This window comes from Apteryx mantelli, chromosome 19 (genome assembly GCF_036417845.1).
Source record: "Apteryx mantelli isolate bAptMan1 chromosome 19, bAptMan1.hap1, whole genome shotgun sequence".
Classification (NCBI taxonomy): domain Eukaryota; kingdom Metazoa; phylum Chordata; class Aves; order Apterygiformes; family Apterygidae; genus Apteryx; species Apteryx mantelli.
Genome location: NC_089996.1, coordinates 8,420,161 through 8,444,295, shown reverse-complemented (window position 1 = coordinate 8,444,295; position 24,135 = coordinate 8,420,161). Strand labels below are relative to the sequence as shown.

Here is a 24,135-nt window from a genome sequence, read left to right as displayed (position 1 = left end):
GTAAGAGCACAGTAAGGAATAAAAGTAAAATTAACTTCTCTTAACAAAGCCCTTTCCTCTCTCAGATGGCTCTGGCTAGCGGCCAGTGTTTTCACCTGCGAGTGCTAGCGCCAGTCTCTTTCAGTGAACTTAATTCGCGTTTGAGAGAGTTTGGATCAAACTCTGCTGGGGGAGGCAGATAAAATGCTCTTGGGGTAGCTGCTGTTCGTTTTTCTAGCGAGTTTTTTGGGGCTGTATGTTGGAATGTGTATAACTTCACTGCAATTCACTTCCTCCTCAGGACGGTATAAAGTTTCTCTCTCAAAAGTCATATTTTTAAAAATTTGGAAATGATGAAAGAACACTATGTGTAATGATGCTTTTTTTTTTTTTCTTTCTGAAAACAAGAGTGTTTAACACTTGGGGATTTTTTTTATCTCCCTTTCCTGGCTGGAGAAATCCTCCGCAAATTTGGATCCCCCCCCCTTTTTTTCTTCTTCCTTAAACAAATTGTGTTGGTAACCTGGGCAGTGCTGTTTTGCCTTTAGCTGGTATGTGCCAATGTTTGATGCCTAGCAGCAGTACAGGAAGTCTCCTCACCTGGGTGGATGATTGTGAAGTGTGTTAAAGCTGTGTTGCTAAATGTGGACTGAAAACGTGCTCATTTTGTGTCTGTTTTTGGAAGAAATTATAAGAAGTCATCTCTGACAAAAATGTACAGAGAGTTGTTCAGGCGCTATAGTGGAATGAAAAACTCAGCCTAATTAACCTCCACTGCTTCTTCCAAGAAAAGTTTCCAAGGAATTGTGGAGATTTTCCTATAGAGTTGCTAACATAGTAACATACACGGAATAATTGTCTGTAACATAAGATGAAAACTGGCTTCTTGCATTTGACAGATGATTTTAAACCTTTCTTTTTCAGATCTGAGTTGATCGCACTTAACTGCAGCTATGGTGCAGAAGTATCAATCCCCTGTGCGGGTGTATAAACACCCTTTTGAGTTAATTATGGCTGTAAGTATTAATTTTTGCTATAGTCTTTTTCTTGATGGTTCCTTGTATTGCTAAGTACTTAGCCCCATTTGACAGGTGCTGTAGAACATGTAAATCTGAGAAGATATACAAAATATGAGGTACATGTTTTGACAGTCTCCTCTTTCCCTAGAGGATTTTTTACATAGTATGTTCTCTTCACTGCCCCCAATGTCTAGATACAGTTCATGGACAGATCTGTTTTAAAGTTGGAGCAACAGTGGGCTTGAAGTGTACTTTTGTGTTGATTATTGGGAGCAGTCCATTCTGGCCCGGGAGAAATTGTCAAGTTTGTTAAGAGATTGTTGTGGCTGTGTCCTCACCAGTATAGAGTTTGCAGGAATAGACAGCAAAGAGGGAGAGAAAGCCACAAAAGCAAGGGTAAGAAGCCTAAATGAGAGAGGAGAAAGCATTCAGAGCAGCAGCAATATTTTGCGGGGAGGAGGGGGAGGGAAAGATTGCCAGGGAGGCCAGAGAAAAATCCTCTTGGGTGTATGGTTGATAATTTGTGTGCTGATGTTACAAATGGTAACCAAAAAAGAATGAAAATCCTAATTAGATTCCCTCTTTTCTCTTTTCTCTCTCTCTCTTTTAAGAAAACAGAAAGGAAGTAGGTCTTTGACATTTTTAAGTCTATTTAGCCAAAACCACAGCTGTATGTCTCTCGAGTTAGGAGGAATGGTCAGGCCAGGTTATTCCTGGTGAGGAACAGTTAAAATATAAATAATAATCATTTGGTGTTTCATTTGCTGAAAGTATTATGTTTAATGGCTTCAGAGAAGAGTTTTGATTGTGTTCATAGTATAAATATTTAGATAGATCACATGGCTTGAAGTGTAGAGTTCCTTACAGAAGCAATCCTTTGCTGTCACAGAGCAAATAAGGATTAAATCACTCTGCATGGAATACTTCATTTTCTTTGTATTGTATTCCTGAAACTGCTTCCAGTGTTACACATGGAGGTCTTGCTCTTGCAAACACTTAAAGGCAAAGAGTGGTTATTCTCATGAGTGGTGAAGAATTTGGCTGTGATAATTTGAAGGTCTTTTACTACCTTACTACATTATTACAGCTAGGTTTTCAGATGTTTTTAAATTCAGTTGTGTATTTAACTGTTTACCTTCAGGAAAGCATACTGGTTCTTGTTCTTAGACCCGTGAACAAAAATTAATTTCTCGGACAAAATTCTCTTGTTTTCTGAATTGAGGAATCTTTACCTTCTGTTAGACTGGCAAAAATAATTCTTTTAAGGTATTTTTCAAGAATATTCTGATTCAAAATGATGATGGCAGGATTTTTCACATGCTTTATTGACTATAATTAGAAACACTTCTGACTTTATTAATATAAACTTTGGGTTCTCAAACTGTTCTGTATCTTGGGAATAACTACATTTCAAGAATGATGTTTAACAAATATTGAGTTTTCTCTGCCATGAAAGCTTTTTTGCCTTTTGAAAAGAAAGAGTCTGTCCTATATATGTACCTAGGAGAAAAACAACAGATGAAAAATCACAACTGTGAACTAAGAGGATAAGAATGTTTATAAAAAGAAACAGCTGAACATGATACTTTCTGAGATTAGAGGTTTAGATTAGTGATAATACATTGATTTCATCTATGTTAGGGTGGTGAGTTCTCACTAGAACTTGTTCAGAATGCGATGACTGGATAAACATCCTTATCCTGTCATGTCACTTCTGATATGTTATTGGGTTTTAAGAAGTATAAAATTACTGGTGATATTCTACCAACACTGTTCACGCATTTTCTGAAATAAGCAGAAGAGTGTCTTCCTGAGCCAAATTCTTTAAAGAATATGAGCGGTACAGGAGTTTGATATTTTCTGTTGCTGTTTTCACTTGGTTAAATACTGAGTGTGTAAATGGTCAAATGTTGCTGGCAGAGATGTTCATATCAACTTAGGTGCTTGCTAAAGTGGAAGTATTATGTTGCATATTCTCGAGAACAAAGTGTTGTAGTGTTATTTTAAATATTTTAGTAGCTCTTCTGAAATGAGGAAGGGTATAAGTTGCGTATGTACCAAGCCTGAACTTAAGGCACTCAGCAAATATGACTTTAACAGTATGGTTTTTATGTTTGTTTTTCCTGTCCCCCTCTGTTACCCTTCCCCAGCCTTTGAGGAAAATGTGTCCTCAAAAAGAGTCTTAAACCTGCACCACAAAAACTCAGCTGTCAGTGAAAAGCCTCTACAAGTAACTTTTGGTCAATAGGCAGCAGTGTTCTCTATGCTAAGGTGTCTAACAAAGATCCCTGTTTCTGGCTTGGCTCTTGTTGCAGAGGATCTCGTTTTGGTCTCAAAGGGCTGAGTAGTTTTAAAAATTTTCTTTGTAAATTCCTTCTCCCTTCTCTGAGAGTTCCATGAAACTGAACAAGCAATTCATTCAGTAAAGAATTTTTGTTGGTGATGAAGATCACTAAAGTCAGTGAAGCCCCTTTGGATCTTAAAGATTTCCTAGGATGATATGTGAAGGCTCGAGTCACTCCTGGGTTTTGGAACTGATCATGTCAAACTAATACTAAGCTTTCAGAAAAATAAACCAGTTTACAATTCCTCTTTTCTTCTGTAGGCAACTGAATGAACGCCTTTTGCAGGAAGGGTTGCTTAGACTACAAACTGCTTATTTGCCTGCTTTTCCCTTCCTGGGTTTCAAAGAGGTGCTTGAGGGAGAACAAACTACAGTCGGCATCCCATTCATGCTGCTGTAGTGTGTTTTGAGAGAACTTCTCTCTACTGAAGAATGAATGTGGCTCTATTAAGACAAAGAAAGTAGATTTAACTTCATTTTGATCTAAACAAAGATTGGCAAGACAAGTATTTTTGTAGACAACTATAACATAAAAACTTTTCAAATAAATGCAGTGAAACCTTTTTTTCCTTCTAATTGGAATTGGTATTGAGAATAAGTTTCTCATGCCCTTCCACTGAAACCCTAATGCATCTTTGTGACTGTATGCTTAAAGGCAGATCCCTCATTTTTCATGTCTGCAAAAGAGCTGGTGAAGTACTTGTGTAGGAAGCAAGTTGGGAGATCCATTGCTGCATGTTTCTTGCCTTCATTTAACATTAAAGAGAAGCTACATCAAATCTAGTATAAGCTACTTCCCTTGAAGACTTATTTTTAATGGCAAATTGTGTGGTTTTAGATAATATCTAAGTTGCTTTGAAAGCGATTTTATGAAAAGATTTGCGCCCAGTTCTCACTATCTCCTGAGCTTGAAGAGGTTCTAGAATCAGACTCTAAAAGTTATCGCATTTTAGTCTGACAGGACTAAAGCAGGCAACAGGATTTCACCAAATGGTTGCTGAATCTGACATGATGACTTCTGACTGCTCTGTTGTGTATCTGTCATAATCAACTTCTTGAAAACTGTGTTTGTGTGTGTATAGATATGTCTCTCTATATAACTGTATATTAGCTGGTGTATATATAGATGTATGGTTTTTATATATATATAATATTTATTATATATGTAAACTGTACAGCTGTTCATCAGACCGAATAAAATCTCACCTAGTTTCTCCTCCTGTTCGTGTTGAAGTTTACCTAATGCTAGCAGTAGCAGAAATGTGGAAAATGACTGTTTACTTAGACTCTTCTTGGTAAGTTACCAAGGCTAAATATATTTGGGAAGAACTGAGAAACTGCTTTTTATACTTACAAAGGTTATAAATTGTTTTTAACACTAGCTTAAAGAAGTTTACTTTTAAAGTAATGTAGGAACCTTGCTGGATGCATAGTTCTTAATATTAAAAGACAGTTGTGAAGTTGGAAACCTTAACACACATGATGCTGGAATGAACTTTGGAGTTTCACAGCTCATATTTTCAGTCTGACATGCATTAGACAATTCCTCTTGAGTTTAATTTCCAAAGTAAAATTGAATAATGAGCTATTATGGCATTCCAAGGGTGACATTTATAGAAATGGAAAATAAATGGGATTTTTGAGAAAACCACATTGTTTGTCCTGGGACCAGAGGTTTTCTTCAAGTTTCCAGAAACTCTGAGGAAAACGTATTGCTCTTCCAGCCTGTTTAGAAAATAGGTCTTACTTAAAGCGGCAAATCACTTAATTTCAGAAGTAATTGTGACTAGTAATGTGACTGAACATGGTAAGCATGCTCTAAACTTATCCTGTTAATTTTAGTCAAATTAATTATATATTTTTAAGAGTTTGTAGCTTCATGAAAACTAATAATTTTCAAAGGTGCCTTTGACAGGAGACAGATGTTGAAAGGTGTTCTACTGTTTTTTGAATACCTGAAAGAATGTTTCCACTTTCTTGAAGTGCCGGGCATTTGTCAGCTTGCACTGGAGCTAAACGATAGAGGAATCTGTAGGTAAACTAGCGATCAATGTCAGGACCTTTGTAGTTGTAGAAATATCTTTGTTTTTTTTATTTTAAAATAAAAAACAGCAATTAGTCTTGCACTGCCTTGGGGCTGCAATCTTTTTCCCTCCAAACTATGTATTCTCATCAAAATAATTAAAAAAAAAAAAATCAGGCTTTTCCTTTGTTATAGAATATCTAAAGTACCTAAAACACAAGTCTGTTTCTTAATGAGTTAAATATAATGTATAGCATCTTTTTGGAAGAAAAGATACTACTCATGGAAAACAGGCTAACTGGCTGCCTTTCTTTGGTTTTATGGATCTGAAGAAATACGTATTTTAGATAAATCTGTATGAATGTAACTATCTCCAAATTACAGGGAAGTAATAAGGTTGTAGATGGCATAAATACTCTTCAGTGATAGAGTAGATTAGGAAAACCTACCTGCCTTCAGATTGACTAATCAAAGTATAATCCCTTGATCTGGATTGTAATGAGTTTCTTGATCAGGCTGTATATCATCTTTTCATTTTAAAGGGTATTATTTTAAAAATGCCATTTAAAAAAAAATCAACTATGTATTTATTTAAGTGCCACACCTGCTCATAAATCCGTGATGGTTTTCTTCCTCTTAGTCTCATTTTCTTTTTCTTGGAAAAAATGCATTCCATTTATCATGTGAAAAGGGGCTGACAAGCCGGTCAGCGAAAGGAAGCTGGGAAGCCAGCCATTCTCAAAGTGCTTTTGAAAGCACGAAGTAGACTAAAAGTACAGAGAAGTAATTTATTCCCTTAATGAAGTGTACCTTCTTAAGAATTTTTTTAGTTGCTTGCAAAACTGAGGGCAGGGGGAGGGAGCAAACTTAGTGTCCACTCCTGAATCTACTGCACTGTTCTCTTTTCCCTTTGTTTGACTCCCAAACCCTCATCTGCTTTGCTGCCTTTCTTTGCTGAAAGTTCAGACTTGCTTGCTGTTGGGAATGCTTTGATAGACCTGCTGTGAAACGGTTCTGCATATGGATTTTCATATTTTGGAGTAAAGTGCCTGTAGTTTAACTGCTGTTTTATGTTACTGTTGATGGTCTCTTGTGTTGCGATGCATTGTAAGAACAAATGAATTTTTAGCCGCTGGTTTTGAGTGAGCAGTAGTGAAGAAACATGACTTAGGTAAGCGCTGGGGAAAATATTGATTTAGCAGCCAGCTTACGGTGCAATTTACGTGTTATTTCATGGTGTGCTTAGATATTTCCATGGCTAGCTGTTTCCTGTTTTTGTGGGCAAACACATGACCTGACTGTAGCTGACAGCTGCAGTTCCCTTGTTTAAAAAAAAGAACTGACTAAAAGCATTTGGTGAACAAGTCTTTTACACCTTCAGAGTTGACAGTGTTCTTTTAGCTTTTAAAGGTGTCAGTAGAAGAAAAATAGGTGTCAAAAGTCTTCCTGTTGCGTTGTTCTGAAAGTACTCCAAGTATTTCACCCTTTGCAGGTGTGTTAGCTATGAGGCTGGGGTAAAGGGCTGCTGTAGGATCTGTTGATCAAGCCAAGTGGCGTTGTCTTTGAGTTAAAAATCCCAAAGTTACACGGATGGGAAACAGGCAGAAAGGAAGCGGTTAACACATTCTGCAGTCCTAAACACCTGTGATACTACAGTTGTGATCTGGAAAGGTATAATTTCATACTTGTACTTTAATATGTGGTTAGCCATTATGAAACACATCTAAGAGGCTTTAAAAACTTGTGGGAAAAGATTGGATTTTTTTTGTTAGTGTTTTTAAACAAAAACATACGCACAGCCGGGGGTTATTTAGAGGTCCCAGGCATCGACTGTAGATATAGAATGAGATACTTCCTCATGGTATGGCCAGTTATCTGTACCTCCAGCTTGAGTAATTTGCACTTCCCATTTCTGTGGAGATCTTACTGCTGTGAACTAAAGGAGCTGCTACAGCAGAATATTTTAGCTGATGCTCTCTTAGGAAATGAGCACATAGTGGAAGAGGGACTAGAAGGAGACCCTGAGGGATTGGAGGCAACCCCTGAGGACTTTCCGTAAAGCACCCTTTAATCGGAATCCAGGTTTTGGAACTCAGAATTGCAGGGTGCTGACTGTGGTTTCATAAGCAGGATTCGGGGTTTTGCTTTGCACTCGGTTTGAACTCACCACATTTCTGGAAGGAGGGGGGTGATGTGTTCCTGTAACTACTGCACTCTGAATATAGACTGAATCTTCTGAGAATTTACAACTAAATCTCTTAATTAGCACATGATAAAATTAATTACAAGTTAGTCTTAAATGCTCTATTTTCTTTTCTCCCCAGCTGATCTTGTCTTCCGATTTTTTTCATCTAGTTTAAAATTAACTGTGTATATATTCTAAATAAAGAATTTAGGCTGTTAAGCTGAATTATTAACTATTTTTATCTCATTTTTTATGACATAGTTAAGACAGGGTCAGGTTGGCAGCTCGGGTAAATGTTAAGTAGGGCCTATTACAGGTAACTTAATCCATCTCTGCTTTCTCACAGCTAATCTGCATGCAACTTTTCTCAGTTGTAGTGAGTCAGTGGTGTTTTAGAGGTGAGAGTCATGCCAAGAATTCACACTGGTGGAAGATACAGTGGCAACACAGCTTGAAAGCCTGTGGTGGAAAGTCTGTTTGGCATCATGGCCTCCACTGCAGTGTAAGGCCGTGCTGCCAAGAGTAGAAGCAAGCAATGAGCCATCAAAATTCAAGATTAGTTCCCAAGCTCTTGGCTTTTCTCTGCATTTCTTCCTCTCGAGTAATACTGATTTCGGCACAGTCCATAGAGATTTTCAGCATGTGGTTCGTGGGCTGCCTTTTCAAAGGGTTGGAGAAAGATAACCAAATCTTTGGTTTGCTGTTCTAGCTAAGTTGGTGTACCAGCTTGCTGTTGTTGCTTTCCTTGCAAAGGCACTGAAGTTCATCAGTGAGCCAGTTCAGGGAGACAGGCTGGCAAAAAGTTATCTCAGAAGGAAGAAAATAAATTGTTTTGCCGGCTTAATTTCCTCAACAGGCTCACTTCAGGCTGATGAGTGCCCCTGTGGGAGCAGGTGCTTATCCCCCTGCTCTGCAGTGTTAGTGAGATGGTGGCATCTCGCCACAAGAAAGCAAGCAAGCAAGTCAGCAAGGCCTTAGTTGGTCCATGTTGCACTGCAGGAACCCTTGCTTGCACATGGAGATAGTTAGAGATCTGCAACTTGAAAAATGTTGAACGCCATTGCTGTAATGGTAAATCGAGGGCCCATGAGAAATTTGCTTCATCAGCCCTGGTATTACTTAGCACTGCAAAGTATTTGCAAATCGAGCTTAATGGTTTAGAGTTGTGGATTCTGTGAGCTGATTTGGTGTAAAGGAGAATCTGTCCTTATTTTACAAAAATAAAGGTAAAGTATGATCAATTTGGGGTAGTATGGGAGCAGACCATTTGGCTTTCTTGTTTTGTATTCATTGTATGAAACTTCAGAACTTCTGAACACTTTCTGTCTTGGATTCCTCTTGGGTTTTCTTCTATGATAATTAGGTTTAGAGAATATGTATCAGTAAATTTAAAAATAAAAATATCACAGGACTGTTGGCACCTAACAGCTTTAACTCCCTCTGGTGATAACAGAGGGATCGTGGGAGTGAGTGAAGAGAATCTACCCTTTTGTATTAAAAATGAGTTTTGACTTTAAAATGTTTTAATTCTAAATTATATGTGTTTGGGTTCTCTAAAATTTGCATTTCAAGGCTTTGTCATGGTTAAAAACCTAAATCCGTAGGGCTGTGTAGGTTTTGGATGCTTCTCTTGGATAATTACAGCACTGTTTTCATTCTGACATTATTGATTAGTGTTCTCAAAGCTTGAGTGTAATGTTTCTTTTGAATCTATGCGGATCAATCTGTGTAACAGTCTGAAGACTACGTATTGCGGAATTAGCCTAACATCTTGGCCTCAGTGGCTGGTAACTTTCTGCCTCGCCTGCTGCTGCTGTACTGGTCAGGTCATATTGCTTCGGTAATCATAGGTCTCATGTTGTGAGAATGAGTATTTCTGTGGTGCTGGTCTCTCACAGGATGGTGGTGTGTCATGTTGCCATTTGTTTATGCCGCAACAGGAGGGGAACAATTAGTTTCCTGACGAGAACGCTTCCTTTTTAAGTGCCTTGTGCTTCTTCGTTTAGTGCAAAATGTGAATGTCATAAACATTAAGTCCAGTTCGGGAACATCGGTCACTGGAATCCTTTTTAGAGGTCGTTTTGTTGGCTATTTTATCCAGTTTATAAATTGTACTTCTTAATTTGCAGAGCTATCTCTTTTGCTGCGCAATTCATTGGGCTGTGGATAAGTCCTTCATTACTGAATTCATGGCTCTATGAAATTACCTATTTCTATTGAAGTGTTTCATGGTCTGCATACTGCAGACATTGATGTTGTAATGAACAGAATTTAATGCAATTTCATTTGAATTTGTTTGTGTTGACTAAATTGATTCTTGCTTTTGTTTGCACTTCCTTATTTTAACAGAGGGTAAAGAACAGAGAACTGAGGTTTGTGAACTTTGTTTTAACTGCTTTTTTGAAAAGAATCAAAGGAATCTTGGCTGTTCTTTTTCTAATTGGCTCATCATTCGAAGCTAGGTGGTATCTTTTTGTCTGTATTTTATTGGGAAGCCAATTCAGGGGCACCATGTTAACATGTCAGTCATGCATCTAGCATTGGTGTTACCTAGTTATTGATATTCTAATGATGCATTTGGATGTGGGGGGAAGGTTTTTATGCTCTCTTAATGAGAACTGCAGTACCGAATTACACCAGAAGGCCTATCTAGCTTGTGGCAGTGGTCAGTGGCAGCACCTGCCTCGAGGGAAGAGGTCGAGAATGAGACACACAAGGAAATACTGCCTCAGAAAACGCTTTCAATCTACAGTTGCGTGTCTTGACATACTTATGTACCAGGAAGTGCCCGTTGTGTATAACAACACTGTATGCGTTTCTTGCCTTTGCCCAACTACTTTCTGGAGCTAAGTGACCTCTGTCATGCTTGCCCTCTTGCAGGAGTTTGTGCTTCATGACACACTGTACCAAGAGGTACCTCCTTTATCTGGAGCCTGGCTTCTTCTAGCTCAAATTCACACCGCCTGCTCCTGCTGTTGGAAGAAACAGTAAAACACCATTCAGTCTCCAAGCTGCTTGCTGTTTTATAGATCTCTATCATATCTCCCTTGGGTATTAAATGCTGCTTTTTCATGCTGAAGAGTCCTAGTTTAAGGTTCTGTATGAGGAACCACTTTTGTTCCAGACTGACCTCTCCTCCCTTCCACCCCAACCCTTTTGAGCTGTCTCCTGATATGACAGATGTGGTGGGGGTTTTTTTGGTTTAAGATATTTTTAAAACCTTATATTAACTTAAGAGCTTAAGAAGTAATTTGTCTGCAGGCCTCCAGGCCCAGCATGCAGCGTTTTGATGGCATTGCATTGGTATCAGTGAATGGTCAAGTTTTGATTGAGGTACTTAATAGATTTTTAATTGGTTTATTTAATAGAACACTATTGCTTTCTGCCTGGAAGCTGCTATTTTGCTGGTTCCAAAAGCTGAAATTGGCCCTCTTTACAGTTAAGTGTCACCACTTGTGTTGAATTTGCCTTCTTAGGAAAGACTTCTGCACTGCATAGATTATATTTCTGGTAAAGTCACTGTTGCAATACTTAGGGTCTGGTTGCCTCTGGGCCACATGAAATGTGGTGGGTGCAGTCTGAAACAAGTCAAACCTGTTTCGCTGAACCTTCACATGGTGGTTGGGGGGGAGTTGATTTGAATGGGGATCAGGAGACTTTGTTCTTTGTGGTCGTACAAGTCTCTTAACCTTTCAGACAACGATTTAATGAGGCATTCTGAGCCTATACGGTAGTATTATAATATGTAGCCATCTTTTCCTCCCCCACTCATGTGTGATGTGCATGGACAGTAATTTTATTTAAAAAAAGCTAATATATTCCAAAGCATGTCGGACTAATAAACTTGTTTTAACAGTCCTGCTTTTTGAAAGTGTCTGTGTTTGTAAGATGTGAAAGACTTCATGAAGACCACGAATGCAACTTCTAAATCTATTGTTCCAGGCTTAAAATTCATTTTAGTAAGGAATATTTGACTTTCCAAAAGTAGATCTTTGCACACGGTAGGATTGCAGTTGAATTTTAAAGTAAAACTTGGTGACTGCCGAGGATCCAGACCTGCAGTTTTGTTAACTGAAAAGCATTGGGGAAACTAAATGCCAAAGTTTGCTTTCAGTGTAACAGTGTGCCAGTATACTCTGTATTTGCAAGATGTCAGTTAGCCATGCTGAGCATAGTTGTTATTGTTCAGCTGCTGTAAGACTAGTAATGGTTCCTTTTAGCTCATAGTATGACAAGCTCAGTAGTTTACAGTCCTTTAATTCAATGTGTATATCTTAAAATTCCAAAGAAGGATATGTTCCTGTGTTGTGTAAAGGTCTGTATACAACAATTGTTCCAAGGAAAGAGGAAGTGTTCCAGAATTGCTAACATTCCCCAGTAATCACATGTTAGTCTCTAAGTGTTTAAGCTTTCGCTGGCCTCTTGCCAGCTTTTCTGTGATGCTCTTTTAGAGGTCTGACTCTTCTCCATAATACTTTAACCTTGAACCAAAGCAGTTATGTCCTGTGCAACTAGGGTCAGAAGCCAAGCTTCCTACCCTAGAAACTACTGAAGCTGATTCCAATTGCATGGCACAGTCTGTCAAATGAAGTGGTGTGCTCGCTTAGCTAGGTGGCTTCTGGGCTAGAACGAATTTCTGTCTGACTTGCTTGGAACACGGGCAGAGCAAATGCTCACTTTTGGATACACTCATACATTTAATATACACAAATTTAAGTGAAATTGCAAGTAATCTGATGTTGCTATAACCCATGTTAAGTCAGCTAAGGTCTGTGTATGCTGAAAAGTACCCACAACATGACTATAAAGTCTGTCCTTGAGGTTCCACTTGCAACCTGGACCAGAGCAATGCTGTTTTTTTCCATCCAGCATTTTGATGCTGGTTTCCCAGTCTCAACCTAGCCTAATCTGAGTGATCAGGCTTTCCCAACTTATTCCAAAGGAAAGGAAGATTGAAATTACTCCATTTAGGTTCAGCATGTTGGGGTTTTCTGTCCTTCTTCCTTTTACCTTGAGGAAGAGGAGTGGTACATGCCCAACTTCTCTTTATTCGGCTTCTTGTTTTAGAGATTCATGTCACAAGACTGTGCACAGGTTGTAACTGAAGTTGTAAGCTGTTAGGCTCACTTTACTGTTTAGTGGAGTGGCACTGTGCCCTGTGCTCTTTGAGGCTTTCTAGACTTCTTGAAGGGAGGAGAAGAATGAATGATCCTCTTGTGCATATCTGTGAGATGGGTGAGTGTAGCTCTTCAATTCTTGTAGTGGCTCTATCCCCTCTCCCCAAATTGCACCCCAGTCATTCGTTCTCTGAAGATGGACATTCAGCCTCCTGTACAGAGAAACAAGTATTACATGGATGCAGCTGTGCAGATTTATTTCAGCAAACCACAAATGACTCCTATCTGCTTTAAAGAAACCACTCTTCCAGTTGAAGTGCTGTTGAGGCATGCCTGTGGATATTAAAGATCTTCTTTTGCTGATAAAAGATGGAATGTTAGCCCTTGTCTTCAGGTCAGATTCTGTATCCCCAAACTGGATCTTGCCTGCTGAATTGGTATCTCCTTACCACTGAAAGCCTGAATAAAGTTGCATTAAATCCCTGGAGAGTTTGTTTTTTGTTTGGAGGGTGCCTGCGTGTCTGCCTGTAGACAGAGTGATCCTTAGGTGTTTAAGAGCTAGTCCCCATTCGGTTGCATTATATGCAACTGTATGGAACAACCATACTGCTATAATTTTGCTAGTAAAATTTCCCAATATGAGCACTTTCCTGAAATGAAAATGTTTACTAATGAATAGTATCCATGCAAGAAGGGTATGCTAAGGGGATAAAACAGTGATCTGTACAGAAAGAACCTATGCGTGTGGCTTGACTGCTCACATACCTCTTCAGAATAGAGGTTTCTGTCTCTGTCATCTCCTGGTGCAGGAAAGCAGAAGTCTGAAGCTCCCCATTCTGTCCTGTAAGTTGGTTACCACAGTTGCATGACTCAACAGTGAATTACCAATAAAATTCTGTGAATTAATGGCACTTAGATGGATGATTGCTTTGTAGATGGTTTTGAATCTCCTGCTTTATTCTACCTCCTAAATTATTGTAATGAAATATTAAAATAGCTTTATACTCTGGCTTGAAGATGCTGGACTCGATTTAACTCTAAAGCTGTGATTCACTTGCTCCGTAGCCTTTATGCCCTAATACAAGGGAAGCTTACCGCAGAGCTTCCCGATCCCCAATAACTCCTTGCTTCTGCTTTTCTCCTTTTCTACCTTGCTTTTGGTTTGGGGCAGTCTTAAGTAAATAGGCTAATGTCTTTTTAGTGTAACTCAAATCTGTCAGGAATGTTTTGTGAAAATATAGCATCAAGTATTTCCTTCGATATGCTCAGAGTTTATTAAGCACCTAGAGGTGTTATTTATCGCAAACAGTGTATTGTGATTGACAGCTAAGATACTATCCCAAAGTCCTCTGCTGTGCATGTGGTTCATGGGTAGGATGTTTTGCAGTAAGTACTATATTTTGGTTTCAGTAGGACTCTTAATGCTATCCCTGCATGGTGTCCTCCAAGCAAGCAAGCTTAAGTACAAGCTAAAAGAACCTATTTTTAAGACAGATAACAAAATTTTGGAATACTGACCAAATGCTGTGATGAGGTTCCGTAAAGGTCTGGCCAGTTCTAGATACTGCTTCTATGAATGGCCTGGATAATATAATAAACAGTTTGCTTATTAAGTTTTCAGGTGGTACTATAGCATGATATTTGAGTGCATTACACCTTTGAGGGATTTGGAGCTAATATACAAGAACTAGCCCGCATGGTAGTTATTAGGGCTGTTTAAAATGCCAAGCTACGCGTTTGATCTATATTTGGAATGTATTTAAAGCCAATAATCATCAACACTGTAACCATGGAAATGCTGCTTGAACTAAGGAGATGAACAGAAACGCCAGTATTCATTTACTAGGGAGTCTATTATATTTGCTTGAAAGTGCTTTGTAGCCACGTTAACACATGAAGGGTCCTGTTGTCAGAAATCAAGGGTGGTGGTGAGAAGTGTTCATATAAGCAGCACTCGAACTGCAAACTGAGAATACAGCTCCATTTATAATGCCGTTCCAGTGGCGTTTCAGGATTTTTATGACTGGCTGTATGCATAAAGCTATTGTTATGTCTGAAACTTAACAAGAAGCTGTTCCTTTCACCCTACAGAAGACTTGGAAGAGATTAAATAGGTGTGAAATAGTCTGGACTATGTCCGCTTAGCTGTGTTGAGATAAGTGTTGATACTTCCCCATTATGCGTAATCTTTTGTATGCTTTTGTTCCTTGTAGAAAGGCACAGAGCCTCTATTCTGAAAGGTGGTTTTGTTTTGCCCTGCGTACCACCCATACGTGTTTTGGCTGGCTGGTAATATCCTTAGTATATATAAACAAGTGTTGTTTGAAATGATGGTGATCCAAAAGCAAACATAAAATTGTTTCTAAAGTTTCGTAGTCTCAAATAGAGTAAGTTGTTTCAGCTAAAGCACACAGTAGTTTTGAATTTATTGTTGCTTCCAGCTGTGTCAAAGCTCTTCATACAACATTACTGAGCAGGTATTGAATCTGAGTTTAGTCTGTACACCAGCTTGCTTTGCAGTGTTGGTGGGCAAAGTCTTCATCGCTTTCAGGCATCGCTTGGTTGCATTTTCAACTTTCTGCTTCGAGAACTTGCAGAATGGGTGCGAAGGACAGAAAGCTTCCTCGCCGCGTGTCTGGGGTTCAAGCAGCAGTTCTGTATCTGCTCTGCGTGTGGCAAGGCCTGTTAACCTGCCTGGTAGAAGAAATAATAAACAAATTCTGTGGGCCATTGAAACGTACTGAATACTTTGAGAACTGTGCAGGACTGAATAGTCTGTGATGGTCATGACTGACTCAGTATATTATTCTCTTTTGAATCAGTTGGGCCCTTGATGTTTCGAAGATGAGAGAGACAGACCTCAGCTAGAATTCTGAGCACCGCTGCAGTATAGCATCTTAAAGTAGAAATGTTCTAAAGGTTTTCAGGGCATCTGTTAAACAGCATAGTAGAATGAGTTTGCATTTAATCTTAAAAGAATCTGAGCATCGTGCTGCAATAACTTCTTAAACCATTACTGATTTTTCTTCCCAGATACTCTTTACCTGAAAGCTCTGCTCTCCAGACTGGAGAGCATCTGAGATTATTTTTCAAGCTACTGTCACTGTTTGAGAAATGAATTAGCCTTTAATTAGAATTCCTCAACAGAATCCCTGCATAGTAGGCTCTTGTTAGTACTTGTCCCATAATTAGGGTTGTATATTTGTGTAGTCTGTATTACCCCCTCCAAATTAAACCTTCAAGAATGAAAACCTGGTTGTAGTTCTTAGATTTGCTGCATAATTATATAAACCTTTAACAGCCCCTTTTATGCAAGTTCTAGAGTGTAAACGCTATCTTTTTTGAAACTTTAAAGCTAGGCTTTGTTTCTGTAGTAGGTAGTTGGGCTGTTCGAGTTGCTTGGGATGCTTTGCTTTGCATAGTACGTGAAAAGTACAGGCACTGCTTGTTCCCTGACCTGGGAGCTTACACTAAATACACTAATGAGTCTAGATCAATAACACTTTGTACACTTACGTAGGAAACAAGAAGAAATTTTTAACCTCTAAAAAGCAGAATGCTTGTCTTACTGATGGTCTTTTTTTATATAACTTATGGACAGGTTGGTTATTTTCTCTTGGATATGTTTTTGTCGCCAATACTTAAGGGCCTAATTTCATCTTGTACCTGGGAACGGTGAGTGAACAGAACGTTCCCGTTCCTGAGTTACTTGGGCAGCAACGGGGTAAAATGCTTTTGGACTCTAATAGAGGGAGTACTGGAAGAGGGACGAAGTAAAGTAAGACTGGGATGTAGTTGCCAGTGTAGCAGAGTGTGGTGGGGAGGAAGGAGAGTTGTTTTGCAACAACTTTTTTTTTCCTGTAGCTTAGGATAAGAGGTTACTTAGTTACTCGGGTTTGCCAGGTGAATGTCAGTCAGCTCTCCTTTTAAGAAAGCCACCAGAATACATCCCACCATAGGTTACAGCTGTCCCCATGGAGCCATCTGCATGGCTGTCAAACCGAGTGTTCTGCCAGTTCTTTTCAGCTCTTCACACCCTTCTCAAGCATAGCTCCGTTTGAAAAGGCTGGATTTTCGTCTAACTGTTCAGTGAAATTTTTGGAGTGGATGAATTTCTCCCTACCAAAATGAGTATATTAAAATGAAGGCATATTCAAGGGTTATTGGGATTTGGTTTCTTTTTTTAAAGAAAACAAAATGTAACACAGGACCTTCCTCTTTAATGAACACTTGCTGTCTGCTTACTCTTTCTTGATTCCTAAAGTCTTTGAAGGAGACTTCATTCAGGTGAAGACTTATCATTCTTAATTCAGACAAAGGGCTTCCACACAAGATATTTTCTGATGTAGTTTCTCATTGCTTAAATCTAGTTCAGTGGTAAGTTGTTAGGCAAACATCTTGTTTGCTGATCTTGCTGTGATAGCCGGCGGCTTCGCCAGCAAAAGAGTCACCAATGGTTAAGCTCTGGAGAAAGCATATCATGTTTTAGTCCTAATTTTAACCTTTTTCAACCAAAGAACTTACTTCAGAAATTGCAGCAGAAGTCTTAAATTCGTATTTTTTCCTTGTAAAGCAAGTCATAATGTTTCTTCTCTACACCCTTGAGAAAAGGAGTAGGGAAGGTCTCTTGCATCTAATATGCAGTTTTTACAAATACCACTTCTGCAGTATCATCCCAATGCTTTGAAAGTCTGACTAGTCATGCATTCACAGCATAGGCACTGGGCCAGAATTTACAAAAGAAAAAAGGAAAAGTAAGGTTAATTACACAACTACGCATTTGTCATGGACTAAGGATGTGCGTGTAGGTGATTTTTGTGTTTCAGATTCATTCATAGGTCTGAATCTTCTTGCATGCTCAGTGGGTTGTCTGTAGTCCTAAATAAGCCTCACTTGTGCGACTAAAGTCGTCTTGGTCTTCTCCAAAGACAGTTCTTAGTACAGAGTTGCTGCCAAACAGCCTTCATTTCCCAGAAATAAGAAAATAACTTCTCTCATTGTAAACATGGACATTTAACAGAGTGAAAACAGTGGAAAATAACACTTAAGCCCGCTTCGAACAGGCGGCTGCTGTGGAGAGCCGTGCTGAAGGGGAAGTTAACTGCAAAAAACCCAAAGCTTAGCATTGCTGTTTGCGTGATAGCAGAGGTCTGGGTGGTGGCGGTGAGGGGATAGCTTTCTAAGAAGACTGCCTGGCTTTCCAGAATTGCTCCCCAAAAGTGTTCCTCTTCCAAAGAGTTGACTCTCCATATATTGTGTTTTTCCTTTGCAAAGCTGTAGCAGAGTTCACTTTCCCCTTCCTAGTGACCAGGAATGCAGGTTTACCCAATAACTGGTTTTGAAGCTTTTTGAAATGCATCTTCTCTAACCATCTGCTTCCTTCCCTCTCCTCTTCTCTCCCCCCCCCCCCCACCAAAATTGGTTATTAACATGCGAACTAATACAGTTTTGCCCTGAGATATACGCGAAGGATGGGAAGGTATTTGCTGATTTATGAGAGTCAGTCCAAAATAGTTTCTTTCAAATGCAGCTGCCATTTTGAAACCTCTTGGTTGGTCTCCCACGAGTCAATATTTTTCCTGTTGATCTGTAGTGCTCTGATGGGGGGGAAGAAGGGGGATATGAAGAGTGATGGGCAAGAACGATCAAGCTGGTGTAATGCAGTCTGGGCTCGTGCGGTACTCTGCCTGAGTGACCGTTCCTGTTTCTCTGTGTGTTTATGAATAATTCGGAAATTGCACATACTTGCAATGGATAGGAAAGCATGCTGAATGTTGATATGCACTTGCAGATTAGCAACCAAATGCAGTCAGGTGTTGCAAGCATAAATTAAAAGTTTGTATGTGGCATACATGTCAATCAAATCAGTCCTCTGCTTGTTAACAGGAATCTCTTCATACGTTCCCTCGGGGTGCACCGGTAAAATGTGGTGCTCTTACACCACTCTTACAAGGTTACTGGTTTTGCAGTTTTGATTAGAAAACATTAAAAAGAAATACAACCTCCCAACAGCCTGTTTCCTGCAATTAAGCTGTTAAGAAAGCACTTGACATGCTTAAATTTTCTGAATGGTAACTGGAGTTCCTATGGACATTTCACCAGACTAAAAGTAGTATTCAAAGCATTTGACTACTATGGAAATAATGGCACAGTATAAGGTTGCTTGCAAATTTTGTTAATTATTTTTCTTCTTAGCATACAAGTTAATTTTGAGTCATCTAATGGAAATACTTTAATCCCTATCCTTTAAGGCAGGAGCCTGGGACCTTGGTATAGGAAGAATGTGCTACCTAGCGAAATAAATTATTCGGCTTCTCTTAACAGATTAGTACGACTTGCTTTTTTCACCTAGGACAGAGTAGATGCCTAATCTCAAATTGTCAACACTTTATTAGCTGTGGGTATGGTTTGAGAAGCAAAAAGCTGAATTGGCGTCTTTGGTCCTCTTGAAAGTTGGATTGGGATTGTAGCTAAATGGTGCTCTAAACTTTATATTTTGGAAGGGTCCCATTCTTGCTAGTATTACAGATCAAAAAACCTCAGAGCAGTGCAAGTATAATGCCCACAGATATGAGAAACCACTGCAATGGGTTTAGAATAGTCTCGCTTCTGAATTGCTTTCATGTCTTTAAACACAGCTGAAAAACTAACAAAAGTAAAATAAATCCCATTGTTTAGACTGTACTCTGAACATGAGTTGCTAAGGGAAGTGGTTGGGAAAGAAGCTTTGATACAGTACTATTTTAGTTGAAATCATGCTTGTCAATGTTCTTACTGCTAACGTGCATTGAGGCACTTACGGGTTTATATAATGAGCCCATTAAATTTGAAGTTCAAGCTGCTTCACCATACTGTGTTTTTCTTGAAGTACAATGCCAGCTTTTGATGTATCAGAGTACACAAATGTTTCCAGGCTAGTGGGAAAAATTAAAAGTACATTATTAGGGAACAGCAGGGTTGCAGGCTTGAATTCTTTTTGAAAGGTCTGTGCATACATGTTTCTCTTGGCCAAAGAGGTGTTGTGACTTCTTCCATGTGAAGCCCAATACTGATTATAGAGGTTTTGAGGATGTTCACACCTGCTGCTCTTACTTTTGTAACAGCAGATTCTCCACACAAAATATTTTTAAATGCACCTGAGTAATTGGTGTAAAATTCAGAAGTGTCATTACAGCATCCTTCCCAGAGCATAAAAGTTACTACTAGAGCAGCAGCATTTCATTCTTGCATTGCCGTGTCAAACTAAGTCCAGCAGTATTACTGCAGATGCTTTGCTTTAGAGGAACTAACTGGCTTTTGTGGTTGCATCTAGGCAGAAGAACTGAAATCCTGAGGGGAAAAAATGTGTAGCACTTAATCTTATTTGTGAAGAGACACCTCTATCATGGAGGGAAAAACATATGTAGCATTTGCATTATACTATGTTATCAGACTACTGAAGGAATATTGGATAATGCAGTTTAGTTATTTCCTGTATGCGAAGCTGGACTTGAAAATTTCTGTTTCAAAGCACATAAATGTTGGGGGAAAATCCTTCAAATTCTGTTATTAGAAAAGAAAAAGCACTTGATTGCCTTTAATCTTCCCATGCTCTCCTTTAATAGCTCCAGTCTTGGTGACACATACTGCTTTGACCCAGTATCTTATATTGATCATGTAGTGTTGTACTGTGTCCAGTCTGGGCTCTCCAGTGCAGGAGAGACATGGACCTACTGAAATGAGTCCAACGAAGGACAACAAAGATGATTAAGGGACTGGCAGAGCATCTCTCGAATGAGGAGAGGCTGAGAGCTGGGACTCTTCAGCCTGGAGAAGAGAAGGCTTGGGGAGTGGGGAGTGGAGGGAAGTCTTAGCAATATGTAAAAATATCTGATAGGACGTCAAGAGGATGGGGCCAGACTCTTCTCGGTGGCTGCCAGGAACAGAATGAGAGATGGCAGGTACAAACGGATACGCAGGAAATTGCACTTGAACCCAAGAAAATCCTTCCTCGCCGTGGGGGTGGCCCAACATTGGAACGGTTGCCTGGAGAGGCTGTGGAGTCTCCATCCCTGGGGATGCTCAAAACCTGACTGGACACAGTCCTGGGCAACCAGATGATCTCCGGAGGTCCCTTCCAACTACTCTCTGATTCGGTGTTTCTGTACTACTCTTAAATTCTGGGGCTCTTTCCTGTACTGCCTTCATCCATGGTGAAGCAAGATCTACAAGGATCCTATAGTCTCTAGCAGCTTTTTCCTGCCTGCTCTGCAGGGTGAAGGAGAACTGTGTTTACCGCCTGTGGAAGACGCAGCTATGTTTACTGCTCTGTGGAAAGTTACTGGGGCACAAGTTTCAATCAGATGCCATGTTTTGGTGTAGCTAAAGTTTACTGTGATCACTTTTTCTTCAGATGAGGCTGTGCTGAGAAATGATGCATTACCAGAATACCTTGGCAATTGTATGTAACTTACAGAAATAAAAACAGCCTAATCAAAGAGCCTAAATAAAATTGTCTGTGAACAGTTCTCAGTACGGCGTGTGCACATTCTTAGGAAAGAAAGAATCATTTGTTGCTGTTAATCTGTCTGAAACCTTCAAGTACGCTGTTGCTCTCAGCATTAAGCTTGCCAGCTTTTGGCAGCTAATTATTTCATTCTTTTCCAAAACGAACACATTCAATAGAACAAATTCTTGCTAGGTAGCTTTTTTTTTTGCTTACAGTTCAGTAAACAGTTTTGAGCAGGTAAGGCTGTGATTTGCTAGTGTTCACAGGGTAAATGGGAAACATTTTGAGGAATAAGATGAGAAACTCATCAATATGTGCAAGGAAGGAGCCTTGTAAGGGCTTGTACAAAGGGGGTTACTCATGGGGAAAGTTCCTTGTAATCCTAAAGTATAACGTTTCGCAAAGTATTTTTACATGTTTCATAAACTGAAGAGAAGGAAGAGTAGATAATTGTTTTAGTGTAAGGTTCTCAAAAAGTTGTCTGAGATGGAGCAGTCTGAGAAACATACTTATTCTGCTGCTTCTGGCAGTCCTCCCCCCCCTCCCAATCTGCTCCTTTCCTAGCTCAGGCAGCATTTAACCTCAGTCTTAATATAGTTGCAATAGTGATTAATATAGAAAGAACATTGGCACTCAGTTGGGGAGAGAGCTGAGAAATTCACGAGCGCCTGGAAAATCTATAGCCTTCTGTCCAAAGAAACAAGAGCCTCATAAAAGAAAGAAAGGAGAAACGCAGCTTCTGACACCATAATATGAACAGGACCCATCCTCCCTTTCTCTTGGAGCTGTCAAAGTTTTTCTTCCACTGCTTGTTGCTGTGCTACAACATTAATGCTTTGTCACTTCTGTTGTGCATGCAGCTCTGAACCCAGAAATTATTCCTATTCTTAATTTAAACAAAACCAGTTGTGTGCAGAGCCCCATTTAAAAAAAAACGGAGCATGTGTGCTCACTGGTTGTACTTCTAGCGCGTTACAGCAGAGCTTTATGCACTCGGGATAGTCATGCTGTGAAAAATGGTTTAAAAAGATACGGGGGGGGGGAAGCTGGCGCTGTTTTAGTGCGTTGCACTGCCATCGCCATAGTAACACTGCTGCTTCTGAACACTTTTAGCAAATTAAGTATTTGTCATCTTATAAAGGAAAAATTAAGAGACCTTGTCTTTTCACTGCTGCTGTTGCATACTTTCTGCAGCTGCTGCTTATTTTCTTCCACACCCTCTCCCTGCTGACGTTGTTTTCTGCCATGATCCAGCTATATAAAGAGCAGCTGAGACTATTTAAAAGGGCTAAACGTGTATTTTAGCTCTTGAAATAATTTCATGTTACATGTTCTGCTCTCAGATTTACTTTATTTGTGTTACTGGAGTTTTTTCTTCTGTGTCCAAACACCTTGCAAGTCCTGCCTCTTCACCAAAGCTAAATAAGGTTTTGGTACTAACAGCAAAAAGGAAAGAGTTCAGGGTCTGAAAAGCAGCCTAGAGAACTAGTTATTTTACTGCCACTCTGCTGGGGGGGGGAGAAAAAGGGGGGGGGAAGCCAAATTGAACAAGGAGGTAGAGGCTTACTGATAGGGAATAACCCCTGTTTGCCTGATCCCAGGCTCTTCATGACTAATCTGTTCAAGTGTGTCAGATTAGTACTATTGTCTTTGTGTGTGTCATTTAAGAGATCAGCTCATTAATGTGACCATATTCTCTAACTAAAATCAGAGCTATTGGTATCTCTGCATTGTTACAGAAAACTTAAATCAACTCATTTTGTCGGAAAGCTTTACAATATATTGTTAAAATTATAAGCTTATAAAATGTGCAGTGAAATCATTAGGAATACCCGGTGCATAGGGAGCTTGAGAGCTCGATTAACTTAAGCAATAAGCTTTGAAATGTTTTTATGAGACCTTTGGGAGCTGTATGGGAAACTCTAGACATCTTGGTGGAACACTGATAATTAGCATGTGGGGTTTTTTTTTAATCTAAGACATCATTGTTTTCTCTTGTAGTATTTTAGAAATAGAGAGTCTTAAGGTCTTATTTTACTGTTATTACTGACAAGAGAATTGTCGCTGTACATAACAAACAGTTTCTTTTGCGGGGGGGGAAGGGGAGAAACAGGGTGTTTCCTGTGTAGTTTTAAAAAAATGCTTTGCCTAGATAGGGCTATATGAGGACCACCTTAATAAATGGTTTGTTTGGAACGTACTGTGATTTTCAGCCATAGCTAGGGCTCCAGAAAGAAGAGGTGGGAGGCTCAACTGTTCCTATGAAAAGGATGAGGGGTGTCATACTTAAAAATGCTGGTAATGTCAACGAAGGACACCCCCCCACACACAGGAATTAATTGTGGTGATACAAAAGAATTAATTGTGGTGATAGCTTGTTTTCTTCTCTTTCCATCTTTGCAGGCATATGAAAGAAGATTTCCTACGTGTCCTCTAATACCTATGTTTGTAGCTAGTGACACTGTAAATGAATACAAGAGCGAGGATGAAGCTATCCATGTGATTGAAAGGCGCTGTAAGCTGGATATAGATGCACCACGGCTATTGAAAAAGGTATTTAGGTTTGAAGGGGATGTCTTTTACTTTTGTAAATCGTTTCACATGAATATTATACCTTGACAGAGTCTGTGATATCTTCCTCAGATTGCAGGAGTGGATTATGTCTACTTTGTCCAGAAGAATTCTTTGAACAGACGAGAGCGGACTTTGCATATCGAAGCCTACAATGAAACCTTCTCCAACAGAGTCATTATTAATGAGCACTGCTGTTACACAGTGAGTAACAGGCTCTTGATGGTGCTACAGATGAAATTAAGTCAGTGTTTAGATTTCGGGACTCAAGCAGAAGTTGGATTGTTCTTGGCTTTTGCCTTACGAAAAAAAATAACCAACACAACACCATGAGTGATAATTGTTGTTAGTGCTAAATGTAACATGCTTGGTTGAAGAAACGAAGTAAGTTTGGCACCCTCCTTGTTGA

At 39.4% G+C, this 24,135-nt stretch overlaps 1 protein-coding gene across 3 annotated transcripts in view; it reads left to right on the top strand.

Annotated features, from left to right (window-relative positions):
- The window catches only part of SEC14L1 (SEC14 like lipid binding 1), a 45,481-nt gene that overhangs the window by 766 nt on the left and 20,580 nt on the right, over nt 1-24,135 (top strand). For 2 of the 3 annotated variants that reach the window (XM_067308049.1, XM_067308050.1), the window contains exons 2-4: nt 904-995; nt 23,559-23,708; nt 23,799-23,930. In XM_067308049.1, coding sequence (XP_067164150.1) covers nt 933-995; nt 23,559-23,708; nt 23,799-23,930 — 345 coding nt within the window. In that variant the 5' untranslated portion in view covers nt 904-932. The remainder of the gene's footprint in view (nt 1-903; nt 996-23,558; nt 23,709-23,798; nt 23,931-24,135) is intronic. The other variant, XM_067308051.1, reaches the window with a different exon arrangement.